Source organism: Pinus tabuliformis, chromosome X (assembly GCF_031772625.1).
Source record: "Pinus tabuliformis cultivar Carrire ecotype Pingquan chromosome X, CPIR1, whole genome shotgun sequence".
Lineage (NCBI taxonomy): Eukaryota > Viridiplantae > Streptophyta > Pinopsida > Pinales > Pinaceae > Pinus > Pinus tabuliformis.
This window is the reverse complement of record NC_142308.1, coordinates 747,781,262-747,802,004: the sequence shown is the minus strand read 5'-3', so window position 1 is coordinate 747,802,004 and position 20,743 is coordinate 747,781,262. Positions and strand designations below refer to the sequence as shown.

At 33.6% G+C, this 20,743-nt stretch overlaps 1 protein-coding gene across 1 annotated transcript; it reads right to left on the bottom strand.

Annotated features, from left to right (window-relative positions):
* Window positions 1-15,972: 15,972 nt before the first annotated feature.
* On the bottom strand, window positions 15,973-18,118 carry LOC149142055 (formate dehydrogenase 1, mitochondrial-like). Its single transcript, XM_089450135.1, has 2 exons — window positions 17,932-18,118; window positions 15,973-16,364 (listed from the first exon to the last, which is right to left on the bottom strand). Exons 1-2 carry the CDS (start codon window positions 18,097-18,099, stop codon window positions 16,167-16,169), a joined length of 366 nt encoding a protein of 121 aa, XP_089306261.1. The 5' UTR covers window positions 18,100-18,118; the 3' UTR covers window positions 15,973-16,166.
* Window positions 18,119-20,743: the final 2,625 nt, after the last annotated feature.

Below are 20,743 nucleotides of genomic sequence, written 5' to 3'. Positions count from 1 at the left end.
ACAACAATATATCCAGAAGCAATTTTTTAAATGATGGATGAAAATATTCGAAAGTGAATGAGTCTAGTTGTTGTAACTGCAAATCAAATAAAAAATAAAAAGATGAATCTAATCTAGTACTTACCTGGAACCATTGTTCAATAAAGCTTTGATAGGCACAGTTTCTCTCACTTAGATCATGTTGTATCTCCTCTTCTTCTTCTCCGATATGTTGTTCTTCTTCCTCGATCTCCTATTCGAATGATTGTTCGCCATCAGATATGCAGGATTCTTCAGATGTTGAATCTTCGTTTGTTTCTTGGGGAGTAGTTGAACCTTTAATTCTTGTCAAGATCTCCTCTTCCAAGGAAGAAGAGATTCCGACTTCTGCAAGGATCTGAGTGAGTAGTTCCAAGCTGAAACTCATTGTTAAACCATGTTGAAAAAGGAATTCTTACATACTAAAAACAGAGTGCTAATAATTGTCTGAGCTTTTAATCCTTTTACAAGGTTTTAGTTCACAAAAACTCTTCCAAATCAGCACACTAAAAATTGAATTAAAAACAAAAGGACCACAGAAATAATCGTGAATTCAATACTCAATTAAACCCTCTTACCAGGACTACTCAGTAATTTAGTAATTGAATTCTTTAACTACAACCATGGACCATGAATTCATCAAACACTCTTCACAGTTGCGAAAATCAAACACACTTGTAGATATTGAAATTCACACTTGCATGAAAAATCAAACTAAACTTCAATCCATCGTGCCTCCCCGGCAACGGCGCCAAAATGTTGGGTGAAAATATTATCGTTTAATTCTGTTGTAGTATTTTCCCAACTATTTAATTTGTCAATCCGAGGTTCGTAGACTTATGAGACACATGCACTATATATGCAGGACTGAAGTGGAACTAATCTAATCTAATCTAAATTACTGAAATCAAATTAATCTAGAAAAGCATTGAAACACTAACTAGGAAAGCAGGAAATTGGAAAAGCAATACAACATGTGAAGAATTGAATGACAAACAACATATGTGAGCTCACAACAATAAAACTATATCAAATTATATTACAAGAATCAAATTACAAATCATGAAAGCATAACAATAAAAGATGAAAAACTAAGAATTCCTTTCCATTATTCATTATTATCCAAATGAAGAGAGAGCACTCTCTTATATACATGAGGAAGATAACCATCTCATAATTACATATCCAATATTCTCTCAAGCACTCTCAACTAATTTCCCATTATTACAAGCTATGATCCCTTTGAATCCTCCACAAATCTCTCAAGCATTTTCAACTACTTTCCCATTATTACAAAATATGATCCCTTTGAATCCTCCACAAATCTCTCACATATCTTGGATAAGATATGCTAACCAAATCCTCCATGATTTTCTCCTTAGGAATAGGCTTGCATAATTATCTCCTTAATATGGTGGAGGAGATATGGATAAGATATGCCAACCAAATCCTCCATGATTTTCTCCTTAGGAATAGGCTTGCATAATTATCTCCTTAATATGGTGGAGGAGATATTTGAGAAGTCTCTTGGAATTAATTCTTCACATATTTCCTACACATCACAAAACTCACATATTCTTGAGATATACATAAAAATATGTATATTTTCTAATATTTAATCATAAATTCACTTGTAATACAAAAATGAATAAAATGGAAAATAAGAAGGTGAAACCCAAATGTATTTATGAAAATGATATGATAAAAGGTTAATGGGATGATGAAATGTAAGGAATAGTGAAGAAAAAGGTGGATGAAAATATGACATTTATGAGTCCCAACACTCACTTTTGTCAATTGAATTTTAAAATATTCCCAGAATCTATAGTCAAGATAAGAATTCCAAAACTCTTTTCCTCCACTTGGTTAAATGCCTTCTATTATCATCATTCTTGTTACATGAGACTTTACTTCGGCACACCTAAATCAAATAACAAAAAGTTATATATTTCAATTACTCTCTTACTACACAAAACTTTGTGTGTGATATCAATATCTTCTAGCAAAACCACATTAGTAAATGTGGTCGATATATGCTAATTTGTGTCCCTTTAATATGTTGATTGGCATATAAATGGTGGAAAATGTTGTTAATTGACGTATATTAACCACATTTATTAATGTGGTTATGCTAGTAAATGACTAATGTGCGTGGGACAAATCATAGACCATGATTGATTATGGTTCATGTTGGTTGAATATGTTTAAAAATGGTTTTCAAGTGTTGACCATGGTTGATAATGGTTGACCATGGTAGGTGGGGGCTGTTGATGGTTGACCATGGTAGAAGAGGGTTGGTGAGGATAACCATGGTTGACAAGGTTGACAGAGGTTGAAGAAAGTTTATTAAGGTTGACCATGATCAACTATTAATGTAACAATGTTACATTTGCTATCAGATGTTGTTGACATATGCTTGAGTTGCCTATAATAATCAAAGAGATCAAGTTCTATATTCATTTGTTAAAAAAAAAAATCTAAAGAAGAATGTAAGTTTCCACTTGATTGTATATGAATCATCCTAAATTCTAAGTGAACGTTTTTCATATTATTATGGCGATAGGTGTATCTATTTTGGAATTGGGCTTCTAGAATTTTAATGTAATTATTAATAATTATTGGATGGATGGTAGGTATTTAACCTCCATGAAATATTCTAGAATATCCTTAGTAGTAGTCATAGGTTAAAGGTTGAGATTTATCTTAAAACTAGTTACGACCTTTCTTTCCTTATATATATATATATATATATACATAATTTATGGTTTTTTAGGCATGTGATATTAGTAAGCCATGGTATTGTAATAAATTCTATTGACAAGTTAAGAATCTCCATAATAAAGTGGAAGTGAAACTCTATAATTAAAAACATGTTATATATATATATATATATATATATATATATATATATATATATTAATTCCTTTTATAATTGTTTTTAACATAAATGAGTACCCTCTGTATTGTGTTTGGTCACGAAAAATACCCAGGAGAATTACATTGCCATATTGCTCAAGGAAATCTAGGATGTCAAACTTTATCTAATTACCCTTAGCCATATTACGTTGAAAAACCCGTATCCTATTAATACTCATATTTTCTGAGTAGATCATATGCAGAGAAGTTGAAACAAAAACCACAAACATTATAATGTTGATTAATCAGAAGGATTTGTTGATTGATGGAGGTCAATATCCCAGGGAGGTTCCGACGATCGGATAGTCGTTTGAACACCCTATAACTTGAGGTCCAAGATGATGTTGCGGAGTGCATCTACCTCATTCTCTAAACACGAAATTCTTTGTTGCATAGCTACAATGATTTCAAAAGTGTTGCATTTAGAGGTCCTGTGTTGGTGTAGCTCAACATGCAAGTCATAGAGATTGGAATTGATGGTTGCATGTTATTTTTTGCAATGGTCTCACATAGAGGAGGTTGATGAGTTGGGAGCCAAAAATATTGAATCCATGAGAAGGGTAGACTAGTGCCGAATTCTATAGAGAAATGATGTCAATTAAGTAAACAAAAGAGGAAGATTAGGGGTGGAAAATAATACTCCTAGTAATCATAAGATTTCGACAGAATGACCAGATAGCACAAGTGGAGACTGAAAGAAAAAATATAGAAACAAACCCCAGGGTAGAGGGGAAAACCACTCTTAATTGTGACGCCATGATGCTAACAAAGCTAAGGTTTGAGACAAAAAAGTTACCAACATTATTCCAGATTCTTGCAGGGCCGAGGGAAAATAAAATTGGGATGCTTACCTCAGGCCCTGAGAGGGAAAGGCCCCAAATTACCCAACTACAACAATTCTTAGTCCACACTCGAAGTTCACAATAGAAGAAGGTTGGAAAAGAAATTCAAATATCATCATTAAGCTTCCAAGTGCACCAATGCTTGGACACCACTCTTACTATTGAAGCTTCCCATTTCCAATTCCATAGATTATTACAAATCCATAACCCACTCTGCTCACAAAGAGTGATTTTGATTATGTATCCTGCCCCTAATTTATTCTCATTACAGCCTGAGAAATGCATATAAACTTTGAATTCCACATAATTGATTCCAGTTTCCCAGGATAGTGCAATCATCACAAAATGATATGAGAAGACACATTCCTCATAGGCCATGAGCTCAGGATTAAGATCAAGTTTAATCTTCATCAATACATTCAAATGAGGCATGCTTGTAGAGATGAAACCATTGCAAACCATGAGATCTTCATTAAGGGTGAATCTAATAAGCATAAGGGCCATTAATTGTAGCGTGCTTCCATGAGGCTGACGTCTATACGATGCCACATTGGATGGTGTGATGATTGAACAAGTAGGGGGATTAATACTATGAATTGAGATATCATTAAGGGGATATGGGAGGGGAGTTTGGAAAGGAAGGGGGCATGGAAAATCATGGGAGGGAGGAATAGGACTTGGAAGAATAAGGGAGTCAACCATGGGCACCATTAGGGAATAAAAACAAATCCACTAATACCATTTATTTCACTTTGTCCTTCGACCAAAATACATGCCTTATTGGCTTGGAGATTTGCTTTAGAATTGATATTTCTGAGGATGTGAAAGAAGGAAGAGCATGAGAAAGATAAAAGGATACATTTGATTAAATGAAACAACATACTTAATGTGTTATCTTTTGGAGGAGTGAAACTTGTCAATTATCAAATAATAAGGTAAAAGTCACCTAGGATGATAATGTCCTAGACACCCCGATTGTGAGCTAGTGCTATCCCTAAGAAGAGTCCATACATTTATGCCTAGTTGTTGGATTTCCGACTAAGACCCCACGATAATTTATCCACAATGATTCCTTTGGGATTTAGTAATATCCATCCCCCTCCTGCCACCCCTAGATTGCGCTTTGATACACCATTAAAGTGAAGGACCAAGGTCTGAGATTTTTTCCTCCACTCAAAAAAGTTTTGAGGAGAAAGATGCAACAACCATTCAAGAATGGAATTTCACCGATCAGAAGGGAAAGTACTAAGAGGATGGGGTTGAGAGGCCCAGGGATCCAACCATTTCTTTTTTATGGTATCCAAGGAAGCATCTGGGGAAGGGGGATTATACCCAAAACAAAAGGAGAGGGCTTTGAGTGTCATGGATCTTGCAGGGACTAAGATGGATTTGAAGATGTCACTATTACTGGAAAGCCATATTTTCCAACAAAGGTATTTGGGGAGAGCAATCCAGATCACTTTGAAGGTGGATTTGGTTTGAAGGGATCCCAAATAGGATTTATGCCAAGACGAGAAAAGGTTTTGAATATCTAGTGGCCATCAGATTCTAGAAAATAGAGGGTCCAAGGCTATGGCGCAAACCGTTATAGTACACAGAAAAGAAAGAAAAAGATAAGGGATTGACTCCTCCATCTTATCACAAAGGGAGCATACAGAGGGTTCAACAATGCCATGCTTTTGGATATTTTCAGTGGTTAGGATGTTCTTATGCAATAAAAGCCAATGGAAGGTATTTAATTTTGGACTTACATTGGATCTCCAAAGATTCTCCATACTAAGGACTTCACCATAATTTGAGATTGAAAGAGGACAAAATTATAACCCTCCTTAACTGAGTGAGAGGAGGACTTCCAACCTAGTTTGTCAATTTCTGATCGATTGAGCAATGCAAAACCAACAAGCTTACTCTTCAGAATTTCTCCAACAAGTTTCAAAATGTCAGGGACATCATGTAGCTTCCAATCCTCCCAAAGACATACCACATCCCAACTCAAAAAATGAGTGAGGATGTCTATGCCTACCTGACTCAAGTGCTCCTGCAAGGTCCAAATGGCTTCCTCCTAGCACAAAGGTAAATGAACCAAGATCGACTCTTCCCAAAGTCTAATGTTGTTACCATTACCTGGAATCCAACAAAGGTGGTCATTGATTAAAGAGGAAGAAGATGCAATCAGTTTCCAGACTGGGGATCCTTGATTTGTCACTCTATCGAAAGAATGCATATTATTTGCATGCATATAGTTGGCTTGCAAAACTTGCACCCACCACAAGTTAGATTGAGTTTTTAACTTCCAAAATATCTTTGCACCCATACTAAAGAGGGGTCCCGCATTCGTAAGCCGCCATGCAACTTTGGTGCTTTGAAAGTGCGCCAATTCATGAGATGGAATTTTTTGGATTCCGATTTGCCTCCTTCCCATAGGAATTTCATGAGATAAACTCCTACTTGTTGCAACACATATTTGGGCACAAAAAGAGTAGAGAATTAAAAAATGGGGGCGACAAAGAGTACTTCCTTTACCAAGATTGTTCTTCCTACCACATTAATCCAACAAGATTCCCATTTATCAAATTTAATTTTTATAGTCTCCAAAATATTCTGCCATGTTTTGGGAGACATTTTCCTCAGATAAATTGGAACCCCCAGGTATTTAAATCCCTTCCATTCTCCTACTACTTTGTATCCCAAATCACCTCCAATTTTATTCTCCTTATGGGTTAGAGTATTCCATGTGAATATTTGACTTTTGATAACATTTGTTAGCCCCCCTGAGATAGAGAGGAACCTATCCAAAGTTGTTTTTTCTATTAATACTAAGCCCCCGAGCAAAATAGTATCATCTGAAAATTGGCCATGAATGATGCTCCTTGTCCAAGTTGTGAATCTGATGGCTGGGATATTGGAAGATGTTCTTTCAAATTTTAGGTGTCGACTTAGATAATTTTCCACAATGATATATAAGAATGGGGAAATGGGAAACCTTGCGTTATACCCTGAGAGGGTTTGAAATTATTTTCCACTATTTCATTTACTAATGGAGAAATCCAGAGTGAGTCAATGCACAATACCACCCATTGAATAAATTTTGCGTCAAATCCAATATTTTTCATTACTTTGAAGAGAAATTTGTGGCATACTTAGTCGAATGCATTATCCATGTCTAGTTTTATGATCATACTCCGATCCTTGCTTCTCCAACTAGAGTCCACTACTTCTTGAATCAAGGTTATGTTCTCAAAGATATGCTAGCTAGGGACAAACCCCCTTTGATTAATCAAGATAAGATGGGGGAAGAATTTTTTTCAGACAAGAATCCATAATTTTTGAGATGATTTTATAAGAGACATTACAAATAGAAATCAACTAGAAAAAATAAAAAGAAGAGGGATTGGACTCTTTGGGGATTAAAGCCAAAAAAGAGGACTTAATGCTACCATTAACACAAAGACGCTTTAGAGAGTATCTAATCATTCTTCATAAATCTTTGTCGATAATCTCGCAAAATTTTTGATAAAAAATGGGAGTGAAGCCATCAGGCCCTGATGCATTGTCTAGATGGAGGGAGAACACTACATTCTTGATTTCTTCGACTAAGGGCGCAACTATAAGTTGGGAGTTCATATCCTCAACGATTAGAGTTAGTACATGCTCAAGCATGTAATCTTAGTTAGTAAGATCTCCAGGGCAATTGCCTAGATACAAATTGCTATAATGTGATGTAGCAACATCCTTAATGGATTGGAAGTCCGTGACTCTCTGCCCTTGGAATCGTATTTTTGATATTTTATTCTTGCTTTCCCTAAATTTTTCTTTCTTATGAAATAATTTGGTGTTTTGGTCTCCTTCCTAGAGTCAAACACTTTGTGACTTGAGTTTCTAGTATCCTTCCTCTTTCCTTAGAAGCGAATGATCGAACTTAAAGGTTTCAACTTCTTTCTACATGTCATATTGGGTGACCAATTATGTTTCTAGTTTCTCTTGAATAAAGGCCATTTGCTATTCCATTTCCACTATTGAGCAATGTCATTCAGTATTACCTTCATTTAACCATTTTTTAATACAATTCTTTAACCATTTGATCTTTATTTCCCATACTACAATTGGGCTTCCATCCATCCACCTTGATCAGGATGACTCAACAAGGTCACTGAATCTAAGGTAGAGATTCCAAAGAGGGGAAAAGCATAAGGGGATGGGACTATAATTCAAAGGAGTTGAGAGGGTGAGGCGAATGGGGCGATGGTTAGATCTGTTCTAGGGTAAAATGAAGGAATGGAGAGATAGCTTCATAGAGAGGAAATTATCAGAGGCTAAGATGAGGTCCAATTGGGTGACTATGTGACTAGGACCAGAGCATTTGTTATTCCAGGTATACCAAAAACAAAAAGGATTGACATTAAAAAGGCTAAAATACTGGATGAGGTCTTCCCTGTCTTCTTGGAAGGGGTCCCTGACCATAGACCCCCTTGTTGTGACATTTTCTTGTTTCAAATATTTTTTCAATATTTTGTTTGAAAATGTCTTATTTATGCACTTTGTAAAATAATATATATGTTCAACTTTATAATGCCATATATTTTATGTTTTAATCTATTTGAATACATTTATTTTGCATAAAGTTTGCAATAAAGTTCTTGCATAAATGCAACACTCTTTCCCACGACAAAGATTTCGCCCAACATGATTAATGACCCTTATTCCAAAGCAAAGTGCCCCCCTCTTTCTTGATATTTAATGCGTATGCACGTGAGGGTTCGCAATACATTGTTTCTTGAAACTAGATTTGACATATGTGGCGGCTTCTTGCCAATTGTGCACCCCCCTTTCCTAAACCACTTAAGGTTCATACGCCCCCTCACCCCCTCGATGAAAATCCACTCTGGTTTCTGCCAAAATACTTGTCCGCTGCTATTATTCCGTTGTAACTCTTTGCAGCCAACCGCCAATTGTATTTTACCATTGTCATCGCATTTTACCACTATCTTGTGCTTCTTGTTAAAAAAATCATTGTTTGATAATTTCACGCATTTGTCAAAGAATTACAATGAATCTAAGAAACTCCTTTTTAATCGATTGAAAGCTATCTATTGCAGGAGATTTTAGTGCCACATTTCACAGGTACTTTTTTTCTCTTTGCCTTCCTTGTACATTCATTAATGAGTTCACAAAAGGGAAAGGAAACCAAAACCCAGTCGAAGACCATACCTTCCTCTGTGTCTGATAGACTTAATAGATTGCCATTAATTGACATGGAAGCCAAAAATATAGAGTCTAAGTGAAAATTTTACTTCTATGAAATTATAAATTGGGCATTTCAGAGATTCTTGGATAACAATGATGAATTTTATCTCTAGGAATATTTATTTCCCTAATTCATCTTCCCACACACCCACCATTCTCCAGAATTTGTTGAGTGGTGTGCAGATAGGTATTTACTAAGTGACATAGTTATAATTTCCAAGAATGGAGAGCCATTATTTTACATAACCTCTGCATCAATATTGCAAGCCTTACAAATTATTGTTCCTAGTTCTTTGCACCCATTTTTGAGTGAAGAGCTATTAAATTTATCAAAAGCTAACCTTTCAACAAAGAGCTTTTATATTTATGCGAGAAGGAGATGGAATTCCCAAACATAATCCACCATAATGCTTCATCTATATTCCCATAAATATCTAGGCAAATCATATCTATGTTATGTTGCTTGTTATGGTATGATAATGACGAAGTAGTAGATGAAGTTATATTGGGTTTTCTATCAACCTTATCATCAAGAAAGAAACCAACAATAATATTCAATTTCAACCAGTTTCTCTTAGAGATGATTCATGATTTTTTTTTAATTTTTATTTTATTTTTTAATTTTATTTATTTTTTTATTTTTTTAAGTTTGGAACTTAAAAAGCATTCAGATATCAATCTATGTCGGTTTATTTATTTTTATATTATCAGTCAGAAAGATTTTAGATGCAATTGTAGAAGCAATATTTGTAGGGTAATTAGTGGCCAGTTATACATTGAACCTCATTGGTAAAGAAAAAATTTGAAGAGTTTTCTTTCATCAATTTTGTGGATGAGTTTCTTCATGTATGTCATAGTCTTCTAAAGAATGATAGTATTCCCAGAATCTCACCAGAGATCAAAAGAATTCTCCAACTTAGTGAACAAACTATATTAGGTGACTAGTATTTATATAAGGATTTTATTGAGATTAGAATGTCTGGTTATGAGCTCCCTCTTGATCAATTACCAACATTTCTTCATGTTAGAATTTTTTCCCTTGAGTTTATCAGAAAAAGTCTCATTGTGCATTAGATACATTTCTTACCAAGGAAGAAATAAGCCTTGTTTAAACTCAAAGCACAAGTAGGGCCTTTTGTTGTCAATACTAGAGCATCAAATAAAGAAGTTGAGCACTTATTGGCACAAATGAAATTCAAACTAGGAGTTAGTTGGCCATATGATCCAATAGGAAGGATTTAAAGCATAAGAGTTCAACAAAACTCTACTCCCTTTGTCCATGTGTTAAAACTAAAAGCTGAGAAGTTTGATAACAAGAAGACATGGGAAGAGAATACCATACAAGATCTGTCAGGAGAACAAGCAATAGTTCGACTAGTAAGACCTAGTGTCCTAGAAACAACCCAACAAAAAGAAAAAGAACTCAAAAGGACAATTGAGAATATTTCAGAATCAGAGGAAAATGAATTCAAAGTTGACAAAAGACAAAAAACAAGGGATGTAGAGGAAATTATGCCAGAAACTAGATCATCAAATACTTCTTCACCATCTACAATTGTTCTTGTAAGCAAGCCTATTTTCAGATTGCAACAAATTGAAGCAACAATAGGACAATCTTCTTCTTCCACTCCTTCTTCTTCTAATCAAAATATTTTCTCAAAGTTCCTGAAATTAAAAAGAAGAATGAAATTCTAAAGTCAATGACCTACACTTAGTTTTGGAAGCAAAATTCTTCTAGAAAGAACAAATTGCTCTCAACCCTAGATGTTGAGAAGGACCAATTTCAACTAGCTTTTCTTGAACCCAAGATCCGAGGAGCAAAAGATGCTAAAGATTACAAGACCTCTGTGTTTTATTTTGATACCAAGCAAATTCATCCTATTGATCAAATATATTTACATAGAAATATTAGAGAAAATATATATTCTACTTTGACTAGCTCAACCATTAACGCATCAAAGTTGCTAAATTAATTGAACAATACACTTTCTGGACTCAAAATGGAGAGAATCTTATCCCTTGCAAAGGATACTAAAATTAATTCTTTGAAGGATATTGTTATTAAATTGGGTTTGGAGTCTTTAGATGTTAATTCTTCCCAAGAGAGGTTATAAAAAAAGAAAAATGGTGATATTCAAGCTCTTCGAAAGAGATTGAAGTTTCCTACTAAAAAACATCCACAAACACAGGAAGTTAGAGAGATTGAAAAAGATAAATAAACTCTCTTATCAATGACAACTGAGAAAAATATGTAGATATAGAAGATATAAGTAGAGATGGAGAAATTACTCAAAGAAAGAGAGCATACAAGAAACACAGTGATTACTGCATCACAAGGAGGATTAGCAAGGAATGATGAAACAAAAGAAGTAATAGAAGCACTATCTTTATTAAGTTTAAAGAATCAAGAAATTGATAATTTGAAAGCAACTATGGAAAAATCTAGGAAAGCAAAAATCAACTATGACAATTATTTAATTACTGAAATCCAAAGAAGTTGCAGGTGGCAAAAACAACTTGAATGGAAATTAAGTTAGAATGATAATGTTAAATCTTTGATACATACTAAAGAGAAGATTTGGATGGAAGTAATGTCTTCATTATCTGATATTTTGTCATCAATTGAAATTATTGTTGAACATGAAGAATTGTTGGAAAGAGAAAGAGAAACCATTGATGAAATCAAAGACGACCTGTGAAACAAACCTAGCCAAGCAAGTAAAATCATTAATTTTTTAAATACAAAGATAAGAGGAGCTAAAAGAATTGGGTATTGAAGATATAATTGATTCAGTTTTACGAACTAGAAAAGTTATGACAAAGAAAAGTTTAATGTTGCAGATGGAAGATAACTATGAAAGTTTGGAGACATAGGTAATTAGATTTAATGGAAAATTCTATGTTTTACAACAAAGAGGTCTGAATTCTTTTAAAAATTCACAAGGACAAATGGTGACAAAGGAAGACTATCAAAGATAACTAAACATGGTAGAAATGGATAAATCAAAATTTTCCAGAGTAAAAAGAGCTCTAAGTGGCCAAAGTTTACTCGAAAAGTTATTTGATGATCTTTTCATTTGTTATGAAGTTAAACATTTATTCATAGTTAAACCAACTTTTGAAAAATATATAGAAGTGGATGAAGCTTTCAAAAAAATGGTTGATTTAACTTATCCAATGGAAGAGGAATGGGAGCAACTCGTAAAACTCATTAAATAGTTTAGAGAATCAAGGAAACATTTTAGCAGGAGATCAATACAATTATAGATTATGAGGAGTAGAATCAAAACAAAATTAGATATTTTGGGCTTTGATGCAATAATTAAGGACAATTGGAGGTTGTAGAGTAGAAGACTTTCTATTATGAACGAATTGTTAAGAATATTATCCAACTTATTTGGATAAAAATTATTTTTGTATTGTAAATTTATAGAGGATAGTATTATTTTATGAAACTCTATATATATCATTTTGAAAAATTGGAAAACGGTTGATACGTAGACCAAACTTTGGAATAATGTTGTAATACTTGAAATTTTGAAGACGATCAAAGGGTTTTGTTTTCGACTTGTAGCAACTTTGTATACTGTGTGAGTACTTACTTGTGATTACATGTTTTTTTTGCATACATATGAGATTATATAGATATCTGGGAAGGATATGTTGAGTGTCAATCTCCGAGACATCCCACTGCAAAGTTATGTTCTTTACTGAGTAAATTAATTAAACAAAGTGTTTGATTTAATTACTCTGCACCATTAGATTGTTGCTTCTATACTAATTATTATATTTATTGATGTTTTTCTACAAAGGTTCTTCTATACACTTTTGCTTATTTAGATAATCACATATTCAGGGAGGATATTTTATTTTCTAAATTCTCCATTCTTCTTCCAAATACCTTCAAAGAATTGTATTATGTTATTATTGGAAATCAACGCTTTGAATTTTCTTTAAAGTATTAAGGGTTATTAACATAAAGAAGTGTTTGTATCCTTGAATCATCCATTTTCAAATACACACTTCAGATAGATGCTTTGACATAATTCTCTAGCTTTGAATTGTCTACAAAGGACAACACCCCCCTCTCTTTTCTTTGTGATTCATAGTAGTGTTGAAATCCCCACTGAAAATGCAATTCTGGCCAAATTCTGTGTCCTTTAGATCCATGAGGGATTTCCAACATTTCTATATTTCTCGACAGTGAATTGGCATATATAACTTTATGATTGTGCCTACCTAATGAATGTCCAATAGCTTGAAGGATGTCGTGATCCAGTGATTAGTTTTCATGGAGTGATGGAATTGAAGTTAATTTGGATCCCAAAGTGCGTAGAGACCTCTAGATGCGCCACGAGATCCAACTACAACCATGTTTCTTTGGTTCCATAATTTGTTTTCTTTAGATGATATTTCACTCTCACTCATCTTTATCTCCTCGAAGAGGGCCACAATGGATTTTCTTTAAGGATACGATATTTTTATTTATTTATTTTATTTTTATTTTTTATATATATATATATATATATATATATATATATATATATATTTTAGATTGAAGACCCCTGTAATTCCAGGAGATTATATTCATCATTTGCTCTTGGAGGAGGATGTCCCCTTAACGGAACCTATCAATGCTCCCTTCCCCCACCTTTGCTTCCATTATCTGCTAGCTGACGGGGTATAATGTGTTGATAACCAAGTTCTTTATCATTTTCACACATATATGCACATAGGCAAATAAATCATCTCTAGGTTTTGCACAATCAATGTACTAAACGAGTGAATTGCCAATCAATCTAAAGGTTGCATCGTTCTAGCAGTGAAGAAGAAAATAGGGGATTTTAACCCAGACTGGGACCACAATGGGGAGGTCACAGTCCGAGTTAAAATTAGGGTTCCAACAATCAATGTATAAAACTTGGGCTCTTATGAAATACGGACTTCTTCTGAAGATCATATCTCGAGGTTTTGTTCTCAAAGTAAAAAGTAAAAATACTTACCAGAGAAGGAGGACACAACCTCACCCTTGATAAGGGGCTTCTAGTTCATTTCGATCTAGGACCAAACTTAGTGATGAGAGGGCCATATACCCATAAAATAGCCTATGAGACCCTGATCTGCAAGTTGGAGAGTGTGAATTTGGGCTTTCACTACAACAAAACCAGCGATTTGCGCCAGATTTAGCGCCAGATTTTAGTGCATTTTTTTGTAATTATGATGAGCAACCTGGCGCTAAATCTGGCTCTATTGTACAATTTTTAAAGCGTCCTTTTTTGCACCTGATTTTGCATCCTTTTTCACGCTAGATTTTGCATCATTTTTTACACCAAACTATGCATCATTTTTTGCGTCAAATTTTGAACCAAGATTTGCATCTTATTTTATGACAGGTTTTGCTTCTAGTTTTGTGTCATTTTTTGCATCTATTTTTCATTCTCTTTTGCTTCCTATTTTGTGTCATTCTTTGCTTCCATTTTTGCACCATCATTTGCATCAAGTTTACACTGTATTTTGAATCCAATTTAACGTCTTTTTATGCATCCATTTTGTGTCAGTTTTTGCATCTAGTCTTATGCCAGGTTTTGTATCTAGTCTTACACTAGTTTTTGCTTCTATTTTTGCACCAGCTTTGGTGCCTATCTTTGCACCATGTGTTGAATTTGATTTAGCACCAAATTTTGCATCCATTTTTGTGCCCATTTTTGCATCTTTTTTTGGACCATTTTTTACATCCACATTTACGTTTGATTTGTCTCCATTTTTCCCATCTCATTTTGCACCATATTTTGTGTCATTTGTTTCATCCAATTTTGCATCATTTTTAACACCATCTCTTGCATCTAATGTTACATCATTTTGAGCATCCAAATTTGCATTTATATTTGCATCTTATGTTGAGTCATGTGTTGTGTCCACCTTTGCATCTTATTTTGTGTCTAATGGTACATTCAATTTAGAGCCATTTTTTACGTCTACTTCTGTATTTGTTTTTGCACCAAGTTTTGCATCCAATTTTAAGCTATTTTATGCCCCTTTTTGCACCATTTTTTTGTGTCTACTTGTGTCCAATGTTGCACCATTATTTACACCGACTTTTTCATCCAATTTTGCATTTTTTTGGTGTCTAGTTTTACATCGTTTTCACCATCCAAATTTGCATCTTTTTTTGCCTCATTTTGTGTCCACATTTGCATATAATTTTGTGTCTGAGTTCGAGCCTAAATTTGCATGTGATTAGGAATCATTTTTTACATCCAATATGGCATCCTTGGTTTCACCTTTTTTCAACCCCATTTTGCATCTTGTTTTATGTCTTTTCTTACATCTTTTTTTTTTCCTTTTTTGCACCCAAGTTTGCATCCCAAATTTACACCATTATTTGCATCATCATTTGGCATATTAATTTGTAACGTTTTTTGCTTATTTTTAACGCTCAACTTTGCATCTTATTTTACATCTAGTTGTTGTTTTTTTTTTCATCTAATTTGGTGCCCATTTATGTGTCCTTGTTTTTGCCCAATTTGATATCCTTTTGTATGCCATGTTTTGTTCCCTTCTTTGTGTCAACTATTGCACAATTTTTCACTTCTAATTTAAAACACTTTGTATGTCAATTGTTTGCATTTTGTATTAATTCCTAGTTTAACATCCAATTTTACTTTCAATTTTGCATCCATGGTTACATCCGCATTTGGCTTCTTATATAGAGTATATTTTTCTTTACATATATGACCCCCTTTATAGATTCATAGTGAAATATATGATAGTTTCTAAATATCATTAAAGCAAATATCACAATTCAAAATCATTTGTAAAGAAATTTAAGAGAAATTGACAACATCCATCCAAAAAAATAACAATGTGTCATTAACAATTTTCAAAACATGTATAAAATAGCAACATACTAATAAAATCAGTATTATTTTTAATCAAAACAAGTAAAATTCAAATATGATTAACAAATCAAAATATTTCATGAATATCGTTATTCTACGATAAATTAACATACATAAATCAAACTCATCGTATGACTACAAAATCAAAATGTCTCATTGATATAGGGTAAATTCACAACACCCATCTAAACATAACAATGTCATTCTACACAATAATTTCTTCATAAAAAACAATGCATGTGCATGCCTAGCTACCACCACCAAGATCATCCTCATGATCATCTTGACCATCCTCATTACTTTGATCCACATCATCACCAACACCGCAACTATCATCATCATCTCCTCCTTCACCACCATCATCCTCATCCTCATCCTCATCATCTCCTGATATATGTTGAACATAATTTGGATCATCGTCTTGGCAATCATTACCTATAGCATTCTGACAAAAAAAATCAATATTACATGTTAGTATTAATTACATAACACAACGCATGTTTTTGTTATACAATGTTAACCATAAAATGAGGTAAGATATACTAGCATTTGCACCAGATGTTGCAAAGGAAACGCCGTAAGGCATAAATTGAAAAATACAAATACAACAAAAGAATACTTTGATAAAGAATAAAAATATATTGAATGCTCAAATCAATGCCCCATTAACTGGAAGCATTTAGTAGACATATCTATCAACATTAGGATTATACACAATGATCAAGAAATTTTCCATCTACAAACAACAACTTCCACAACAACCTTTTGTCACATCCACATTTTAAGAAATGCCTTGGAACGTGATCGGAATCTTCCATATTGCCTTTTTCATTATGCAGATAAATCTTCCATATTGCTATTTTCATCATGAATATTGTTAGTTCATTGTTGTAAAGTGTTAGTGTGTTAAATTCAATACTATAAGTTCGACAAGTGAAAAACATTCCTCAATTAGCATAATATACATTTTTCTCTCACCGTGTATTTTTCAGTCAAAGATTACAAGTAACATATTAACATGTATTTTCCCTTCATTATTTTCATCATAGAGCCAAGAAATCTACGCCTTATCTATAAAGTAACAAAAACATTTTGAAATAAGTTTAATATTTCAAGCCAGTGTCTAACCTATAAAGTAACAAAAACTTTTTGAAATAAATTTAATATTTTAAGCAATTGACTAACCTACTTTAATAATTGAAAAATTCTCAAAGATGAATTATACTCCATAATAAGAGAGCCAACATTGGAGCCCATACAACCACTTGTTAAGAAGAAATTCAAGTAATAATAATAAAAGAAAAATAATAAACCTTAAAGTATAAAATGGTATTTCCAACACACAAGTATAAATATACATGCTCTATGTCCATTGTTAGATTAAATGGGTGTGGAGAAAATTAGTAGAGAACCCAAAATTGTATTTCTAATTAGGATGGGTGGAGAAATGCTTTAAATGCGGGTTGTTGTCATTCTAATGAAACCCTTTGCAAAGGGGATGTTAAGATTCTGAGAGAAAAGCTAGGCTTGGTAGAGAACAACTTCCTTGTTAAACATTCCCCTACTGTAACCAAAAGGAAAGGGCAAGAGAAACAATAATTAGGTTTTTGTTCACAAGTTGTACAAAATATATAGGTGCTATTGATGTTTGAGTGAATAATGGGAGAGATTATTTATGAAATTGTGATAAGGTGCACCTAGTTTTGTCAGAAAGAGGCATATTAATGACAAGTGCATCACATTTAGGTAGCATTTCGTCAAGATTTGTCTCCAATGTTGCTCCAGTTTCCTTTTCCAATTCGGGTCCAATAGAAAGACGGTCGTGGTAAAGAAGCTTACAATTGAAGGGCTGTACAAAGGAACGCAATTCAATTCAACATCATGTAATGTTTATTATTATTAGATTGAAATTTTGAAACAAACAACATGCATGCGTAAGAATTATGGAGCACTGATTTTTGAAAAGACGTTTGCAACATCATGAAGTAGTACTAGATCCTAAGAATGAATACCTTCAAACGCTTAAGTAGTTCTTTGCCAATACGCCCTGCACCAATAGAACCAATAGTTTTCCCTTCTAGATCATATGACCTGTAAGAAATTGCTGCCACTTTCCAATCACCCTCAACAATTTGCTTATATCCAGGCACAAAGTTTTGCATCAATATGAGAATGCGCATTAGCTCATCTTCTGCCACGGACACCACATTACTTTCACTGATCTTCAACCAATGATGATACAAACAAATCAATGGAATTAAAAAATATATCCAATATAAATAAAATGCGTTTAAAAGTAACTCTCTGTTTTATTTACAGGAAAATAAAGAGAGTGTTAGTCTATCTGTGTTTCTCGAGATATAATGCCCCATATCCAAAATACGAAAGCTACAGGAGAACAGTTATTACACAGTACAATCTCACCATTACAAAGGAGTCGATAAAAGACCAAATGCATTAAAGCTTTCCAAGAAATTGCAAAAACATACAATAACACAAGTGAAGATCAAGGTAAATCTGCAGTACATGTTGGATTGGGGATAAAGCCAATATCATAGCATGAGATTGACAATTAAATGAGTTGTAAATAATAATGGAATGATATGGAATTGAATAGCCTACAGGCTGAATATAAACAAGAGAGTTATTATTTCATTGTTATTAATTTATTGTAAAATCACATTTTTTAAAACAATAACTATTTTTATTTCAATACCAACCATTAACTAATTTCTAAGAATAATTCTAATTATTGTTGTCCACTTCATCTTCTTTCCATTTCTGTACCATGAGGGAAAAACCCAATACCATTCCTATATCTTAAAATTAACATTAAATATGTCAAAATAGCTCAAGCATATTTTTGCAAGCATATTTTGGAAAACAATCATTACAGACGGATTAAACAAAGAAGAGCGCTTTGAGATCTTCTGCAAATCTTTCAGGAATGTAATAAGAGCAAAATAAAACCCATGGGTAAGTACAGCCAAAAGGATAATGAATCAATCTAGTCACAGTAAATATCAATATGATAATCCAGGTAAGATGTATTGTCACTTTTCCTGATTTCAGCCCTCTTGGCACCGGTAGGTTACCTATATCCTCACCCAAAACCAAAGTAGAAGCAGGCCTGGTTGGGAGACTATCTTTCAAAATTGACAAGGTATTATTTCTATCAATTAGAATGCACATCCTCAGGTGTTCAAGAATAATTAATAGAACAGTCAGCTAGATGAGCAGATCCAATTTAGAGAATCTCACTCAGATCTACTTGACATCACCTCCATGATTTAAATAATGATTGGAGGAGTCTTAATACTCCAGAGTCCAGATCACTTAACATACAGAAACTAAGGCAGCCAAAGAACAATATCCCATCACTCCCATGCCACATATATATGTTTAGGTATAGTTGGAAGGACACATACCTTTCCTGTAACTAATTCAGCAAGGTTGTCATTACAAGTTTTGGGCTATGTTCACTGCCCTGGTATTGAAAGGTATACAGGTTGTTCACCTTAATTACACACATCAATGCATATGTATGTTCAGGGTTTAAGCTCATAGGCCTGTAGCTATTACAACAAAACTACAAGTGTAAATATATAATACAGTGAATTCATTTCTGAGCAAATTCCAAGTCCAGCGTTTGTTCAAGCCAAACAGTCATAAGGTTCTGAGTATCTTATGGTCAAGCATCTCATCAAAAATGCATTCCATCACATTTTATCAATACCCATGCACTATCAAAATACACGACTCTGTTCCTTCTCCTTGTTATCAAAGGACACGACTTTCTATATGTTAATTTATACAATCTTAATTCTTATTCTATTCTCTATGTACTTTCTAAATCCTAATCCAACATATCCTAGATCCAACTTCTGCATATCCAAGGATCTTCATACTTCCACCTTCATACGTTTCTCACAACAAGACCCAAATATAAACCAAGGCTCTGGAGGAGAAACAAGAAGAGAGGAGTGTAGTGACCAACCTGATCTGATCTGCTAATAATACTACAAACTAAAAGATAACTCTCACTTTATTGTTTGTAGCTTCTTGGGGGTGAATGTGACAATGCTATATATATCATAAGGATTTGGAATCTGATATCTCCTCTTTGTTGTGGGCTGCTGGTTCCAGGGTGAGAAAAATTGGTATAACAGTCCTCTAAAAACGAAGGTGAAGGGTGTCATAGTGAGGTGGTTTTCCAGTTGCTTGTATCTATATAAACTATAAATGGATCTTTACTATAAAGTATTCTAAAGAGTTTCTTCAACTTACTTTAATATCCTTTTAAATTAACTCGTCCTCTTCTCAAAGACCCATATATAAATAAAGCATTGTTCATCTTTTCAAAGCTCATGTCTTAAGCATTCCATTAATACCAATAATAAAAAGAAGGATGATGATTCCGATGTATGTAATTTGTAGTTCTTGTTGCCTATGAAGTCTAAGGAGCTTAATCCCTCAAGAGTAAAACAGTAAAAGGAATTTAAGTCTCGGTCGTATTGTTAGTTCCTAATCTCCTACTAACAAAGACATTCCGCTATCTTTTTTCAGGAGTCAAGACTAAACTGTATGTAATCCAAAACATACTTTCTTTGTCCAAGATTTCCCTACTTGTAATAGATTACTACAACCACATATACTACAAAAAGAAACCAATAACTCCTAATTATTATTCTGATGCCTTTGCGAGTTACTGATTAGATAATATAAACAAAGGAGTTATTCTTTATTCCAAGTGATACTAAACTAATAAGAAGACTAATCATACTATTCTTGTTTGTATTATCTCTGTATCTTTTCTATCTAAAG

Coding starts and splice junctions, on each gene's coding strand:
- LOC149142055 (XM_089450135.1), bottom strand. CDS start 18,099: ATGCGCATTCTCATATTGATGCAAAACTTTGTGCCTGGATATAAGCAA. Junction 16,365..17,931: donor AACTACTTAAGCGTTTGAAG/GTATTCATTCTT, acceptor TTTTTTTGTCAG/AATGCTATAGGTAATGATTG.